The 7,065-nt window shown below is 41.7% G+C and overlaps 1 protein-coding gene across 1 annotated transcript; it reads left to right on the plus strand.

Annotated features, from left to right (window-relative positions):
- The first annotated feature begins 1,042 nt into the window (after positions 1-1,042).
- Positions 1,043-3,405, plus strand: LOC126278876 (mitochondrial-processing peptidase subunit beta-like). Its single transcript, XM_049979150.1, is given in 3 exon segments — positions 1,043-1,087; positions 1,989-3,034; positions 3,036-3,405. Coding segments are annotated over 3 exon segments (1,410 nt in total). The 3' UTR covers positions 3,355-3,405.
- Positions 3,406-7,065: the final 3,660 nt, after the last annotated feature.

Raw genomic sequence — 7,065 nt, forward strand, 5'->3', positions numbered from 1 at the left:
CCAAGAAGGGGAAACTTTATTGACACATTCCTGGGGTCAGATACATCACATGATCACACTGACAGAACCACAGGCACATAGACACAGGCAACAGAGCATGCACAATGTCGGCACTAGTACAGTGAATAGCCACCTTTCGCAGCAATGCAGGCTGCTATTCTCCCATGGAGACGATCGTAGAGATGCTGGATGTAGTCCTGTGGAACGGCTTGCCATGCCATTTCCACCTGGCGCCTCAGTTGGACCAGCGTTCGTGCAGGACATGCAGACCGCGTGAGACGACGCTTCATCCAGTCCCAAACATGCTCAATGGGGGACAGATCCGATCTTGCTGGCCAGGCTAGTTGACTCACACCTTCTAGAGCACGTTGGGTGGCACGGGATACATGCGGACGTGCATTGTCCTGTTGGAACAGCAAGTTCCCTTGCCGGTCTAGGAATGGTAGAACGATGGGTTCGATGATGGTTTGGATGTACCGTGCACTATTCAGTGTCCCCTCGACGTTCACCAGAGGTGTACGGCCAGTGTAGGAGATCGCTTCCCACACCATGATGCCGGGTGTTGGCCCTGTGTGCCTCGGTCGTATGCAGTCCTGATTGTGGCGCTCACCTGCACGGCGCCAAACACGCATACGACCGTCATTGGCACCAAGGCAGAAGCGACTCTCATCGCTGAAGACGACACGTCTCCATTCGTCCCTCCATTCACGCCTGTCGCGACACCACTGGAGGCGGGCTGCACGATGTTGGGGCGTGAGCGGAAGACGGCCTAACGGTGTGTGGGACCGTAGCCCAGCTTCATGCAGACGGTTGCGAATGGTCCTCGCCGATACCCCAGGAGCAACAGTGTCCCTAATTTGCTGGGAAGTGGCGGTGCGGTCCCCTACGGTCTTGGCGTGCATCCGTGCGTCGCTGCGGTCCGGTCCCAGGTCGACGGGCACGTGCACCTTCCGCCGACCACTGGCGACAACATCGATGTACTGTGGAGACCTCACGCCCCACGTGTTGAGCAATTCGGCGGTACGTCCACCCGGCCTCCCGCATGCCCACTATACGCCCTCTCTCAAAGTCCGTCCGCCCTCTCTCAAAGTCCGTCAACTGCACATACGGTTCACGTCCACGCTGTCGCGGCATGCTACCAGTGTTAAAGACTGCGATAGAGCTCCGTATGCCACGGCAAACTGGCTGACACTGACGGCGGCGGTGCACAAATGCTGCGCAGCTAGCGCCATTCGACGGCCAACACCGCGGTTCCTGGTGTGTCCGCTGTGCCGTGCGTGTGATCATTGCTTGTACAGCCCTCTCGCAGTGTCTGGAGCAAGTATGGTGGGTCTGACACACCGGTGTCAATGTGTTCTTTTTTCCATTTCCAGGAGTGTAGTATTTCTGTGTCTCCACAGATCTCACTCCCTATGGTTTATCTCCTGTTCAAAAACTACTTTCGTAGTTCTGATAATATCCAAAAGAGTGTAACCGACAAGTTGAAAGTATTCCATTCCAAAGCACTCCACGACCGCTACAAATACTGCGATGAATATATTCATCGCTTTGTAAATGGGAAAGGGATTTAAAGAGTGTCCCATTACGAATGCAGCTTTCAAATGTTCACCATTACTGTTCCACTGCGTTGACAGCAGCGAGTGTTGGAGGATTGTCATGTTTCCTTTGTGCTCAGTAATGGAGTGCTTTACGACGGAACAGAGCGTTGTCATAGTGAAAATATGTTATAAATGTGCTGAGTGCTGTGTGGAGGCTGTTCGCAAACACTGTGAACTGTTTGGCCAGTGTAACTCAACGACTAAGCCGTTCGCTCCGATAGCTGAATGGTCAGCATGACGGACTGTCGTCGTAAGGGGCCCAGGTTCGATTCCCGCCTGGGTCTGGGATTTTCTCCGGTCAGGGACTGGGTGTTGTGCTGTCTTCATTTCATCTCCATCCGGCGCGCAGGTCGCCCAATACGGCGTCAAATGTAATGAAACCTTCATAAAATGGCGACCCGTCTGCTAAGGTTGAGTGCTGTGCTACGGAACAAAAGCAATTTAACTGAAGCAAGCAAGAGATGGAGATCAACACTCGCTGCACCATCATTCGAGCAGGTCATTATAAATGGACCACCAATGCGCTGCACCATGTTGGACAACGACTTCCGTGTTGCAGCAGAAGATAGTGGTGGTTTAACCGCTACAGTCGGCTTGTGGATTGATGCGGGGTCTCGTTATAATACAGACAGTACGAATGGTGTAGCTCACTTTTTGGAGCATATGGCATTTAGAGGCACATCGAAAAGATCCCAGACGGATTTAGAACTTGAGATTGAGAATATGGGTGCCCACCTAGAGGATATTCCAAAATGTGTTGAAATACTTTCTGATATCATATTGAATTCTCGCCTGGGAGAACAAGAGATTGAGAGGGAGAGAGATGTTATTCTCCGTGAAATGCAAGAAGTGGAAACTAATTTGCAGGAAGTAGTGTTTGATCATTTACATGCAACAGCGTATCAGGGCACAGCTCCAGGCAGAACAATTCTGGGCACTACGAAAAACATCAAATTTATATCTCGCCAAGATTTATCAGACTTTATTAAAACCAATTACAAGCCCCCAAGGATGGTTATGGCTGGTGCAGGTGCAATAAAGCATGACGACTTAGTAAAATTGACGGAGAAAAATTTTAGCAGCCTTAATGGCTCTTACAGTGACGAAATTCCCATTCCAACTCCATGCAGGTTTACTGGCTCGGAGATCCGCGTGAGGGATGATTCAGACCCACTTGCACATGTTCCAATTGCTGTAGAGGGTTGTGGGTGGGCAGATGCAGACAACATTCCATTGATGACCGCTAATACCTTAATTGGTGCATGGACAAGAACACAAGGAGCTGGAGTCAACAATTCATTACGCTTAGCAGCAGCTGCGGCACAGGATAACCTAGCACATACTTTCCAGACATTTAACACTTGGTACAAAGACACAGGCCTTTGGGGCATTTATTTTGTGTGTGACCCATTGAAATGTGAAGACATGATGTACAATATGGATGCGTATATGTACAGAAGTAACAGAGTCAGAGGTGGAACGTGCTCGTAACATGTTGAAGACAAATATGCTTTTACAGATTGACAGGTCAACGCCTGCTTGTGAAGACATAAGAAGGCGGATGCTTTTCTATAACAGAAGGATCCCAACTCATGAATTGATTGCTAGAAACGAATCTGTAACAGCAAAAAATGTAAGAGATGTTGGAATGAAGTATATATATGATCACTGCCCAGCACTGGCTTCTGTTGGACCAATTGAAAATCTCCCAGACTACAGCAGAATCAGGTCATCAATGTACTGGCTGCATGTGTAATTGCACATTGTTGAGGTACAGTGCAGATGGAAAGAGTGAGAATGGACCTGTAAATAGTTTGAAACGTCCCCTTAGAAAAATTATACAAGACTGTGCTTAAAATGACACACAGTATTTTTTAGCACAACGCAATCTGACTTTCAAAAATCCCTACAAAAGAATGGCCCTGACTAACATTAACCTATACGTTTCACAAATCACTTACCTCACAAAAATCTTGGTTACTCGAACTACTGCAATACAGCGAGCGCCACTACTGCCAGCTAAATAAAAGATTAAAACTATGGTAGGCGCTAACTACTGATAGGGATAGTTAGCAAATGAAAGATTTTAATAGGGAACAAACAATGTATTTACCTTAATATCATCAAAAGTCATAATATATATAGCAGTTTATGACATCCAGTCTTACAAATTTCAAAACTCCGCCATCTCTCTCCCCACATCCACCATTGCTGGCGGCTCACCTCCAACTGCACAACGCTACGCGCTGTTCACATCCAGCTGCCCAGCGCTACAATGACGAGTATTACAACAATGCCAACCATCCACTGACTGCACGCAGCACAGCCAGTGATTATTCATACAGAGCGCTATGTGGCGTTACCAATAAAAAAAAACCTAAACAGCCTACTTACATAGCCCCCATTCTCCCCATAAAAAATTTTACAAATTGTTTTGGGCATTGGCCAATACAGATTTGAAAACATTTTTCATAATTACAGTAAGAAAGATATCAAATGCACACACTTATTAATACAGTGTTGGTCAAAAGCTAAAATTTTCTCACAGTCCGTAAAGACAGTTCTGATCATTCATCACAGTAAAACTGCCGTTTGTTTTCTCTAAGTCTGAGCAAGTCTATAAACCACCACTTGTCCACTCACAAAGAACTTGTTTGAAATGTCCTTAGAACCAGCAATGCTGTTATCCAGTCCCTTGCTGAATTATTAACACACGTGCAAACACTAACAGTCCCTACTTCTCACATATTGTCCATATACTATGACCAACAGAAACGTGTGCAGTGAAATGTAATTTACAAGTTATTTAATTTGATGAATTGGTGTCAATTAGAATTTTATAACATGAGAATACAATAACAAAGGTACAAAATACATCATTAAAGAACATAACAATACAGATAACATTTGCAGTAATACAGGCTTTACAAAAGAATCGAAATAACAAATACATCAGTGTTACAAAAGTTACGACATAAGTACATACATAAAAGATCAGAATAACTTTTGAAACATCAACTTCACACATGAGCATTAGAACAAAACAGAATAAATAATGTGTAAACATCTTTACAAAGTAAATAACATATTATTAATGCAAATTATATTCGAGGATAACACTATTCCTCATCATAGTGAATGTAGCTTAGTATGAGAAGAGAAAAAATTCTATGAAACAGTACGCAGACAGGAAGAAAATAAATGCACAAGGGTACACAAACTCATAGTGGGATAACACAAAAGGAAAGGACAGGGTTTGTTTTCAGGGTAACATTTGGTACTGCAGTCCAGCCCAAAACTTCATTCCATAGATTGTCCCTCTTATTTCAACATTTGCTCCAGCCAAAAAAAATCCTATCCAAGCATGCTTTCTGTATTTATATATTCACATATTTCTTACATCATTATTTATTTTCCATCATCTTACCTCATCATTTATTTCCTAGAAAATCCTACCTAAACCTGTTGTCCCTAAACCCTACATATTTTGTTCAAATCCTTTTTCATAATACTTTTTTTTTGCCCAAACCATTTTCTTATAGCTTCTCAATGCATTCCTTCCAATTCATCGCAACTCATTCTCTTATATAGTCTACCCACTCTGAAGCTAACTTAAGTCTACTGAGCTCAGATGCTTAACTAAGGCAATGCAGCAGCACAAAACAATTAATACAAACAGCAGTGACAAAAAAATGCAGGTAAGCAAAGCAAGCAGCAATAAATGTAATAACTTGTACCTAAACATGACAAACCCACAAGCAGAAAAAATGGTACACTAAAGACAACAACGCAGATAAGGGAAATGTATATTCACATCTTAATGTCTATTAATTAAAGTGGTGCACCACAAAAACTTATTCTATGAAATAAATTACCAAGTACTTGAAAAGAAAATTATGTATGCAGTTCCTATGAATGGAAATGTCTTTTTGTGCTCTCTCATTTTTTTGGAAGTATATCTCATTATTATTATTATATACTAGATCTGTAGACAGAAAATATTTTTATTAGTACATCTATAAAATTTTATTTTAACCAATGCTGCAGTGCAGCTAGAAACTAGATATTAAACAAAATAGGCAAAGCAAGGCGTGAAACGTCATTCACTAGCAATATGGCATTTCATAATGCAGTAAACAATCTATCAACTATCAAGACAATAAACACGAAATGTTTCTCATCATTTCATTTCAGTAAATATCATAAATTAAGAACTCTACAGTGTAATCATGTTTTCAAGTTTGAGGGTGTCGTATTTACGATGGTTTCTACAAAGGCGTCCGTCGCGCAGCTGGGTGCCCACGACGCATAACGTGATGGTGGTCACTTAACTCTCTTACCGAAATATTTACGACACTAGTTTCCGCTACAGTGGCGGTCTCATATAAAAAATTTCACAGGTCAATAATTTGCGTTACACATCTGTAGAAACAAGATCCTATTGATATAACAGTGTCCAAAACATTTTCGTCAGAATTGTGATACATTCACGCGTTTACTCACATTTCATAACTATTAAAGTACGATTCTTGGTTTCCAACAACCTTTTTCACAAACCAGAGTGCCTAACCACTACTCATTATTCCTTACCTTATTCACATATACATATTCGTCGACACGTCAATCCTGCGTCGGCACTTCAATATTTCATCATAATAAATATGTAGTATAATCAGATTCCTCATATAGCATCAGCTTATTGATCATAAACACACCTCAGGAGCATAATACACGTCGTCGTCGTAATAATAAATAATAAAACCTTAGTCAACTCTCAAAATCGTCGTAGCTTCCTCCAATAATTTCAAAACCTAAAAAAAATTCTCTGCCCATGTCAAAAGTGTCATCTGCCTCAAACGTACTTTAAAAATCATGATCCCATACCAAATACATCATTCAAAGCTCTCCTAGTATCACAATGGTTCCAAAAAAAAATATGAACAGTTCACAAAGTACTGACAAAATACAATTTCATAAGTGTTATATTATCCAAATGTGTAATTACGTTAACATGTGTCACTGATGATGTAGTAAAAAAAAAATCTTTATCTCTCAGTTAAATGATCAGATAGCTGTGAAATTTATGTGTTAGAGAAATATGGTACCGATGTGTAAAGTTGTATAAGGAAATATCATATTAGCTAGGGTTCCTTGTGCTTGCCAAACACGTGATACACAAAGTAAGTGTGCACCCCCCTGAGGATTAATGTAACTATATCCTCAGGTGTTACAGATTACAGCAATGGAATGAAAGGTATCACGGAAAACCTTTGTATCATTGTACTTAAAATATTTTTAAAAATAAATGTTTTAAGTACAAAATTAATCACTCAAATACGTGTACTGTAGCGCTAAACTGTGCGTCTTGTTGTAAGATAATCTCTGTGGAGGTGTCGTAGTTATAGTCCTCCGAAAGCTAAGTTCTGCAGAAGTCAATGTACTTACCTCATGATAAACAAAAGTGAAA

The sequence above is a fragment of the Schistocerca gregaria genome, chromosome 6 (assembly GCF_023897955.1).
Source record: "Schistocerca gregaria isolate iqSchGreg1 chromosome 6, iqSchGreg1.2, whole genome shotgun sequence".
Classification (NCBI taxonomy): domain Eukaryota; kingdom Metazoa; phylum Arthropoda; class Insecta; order Orthoptera; family Acrididae; genus Schistocerca; species Schistocerca gregaria.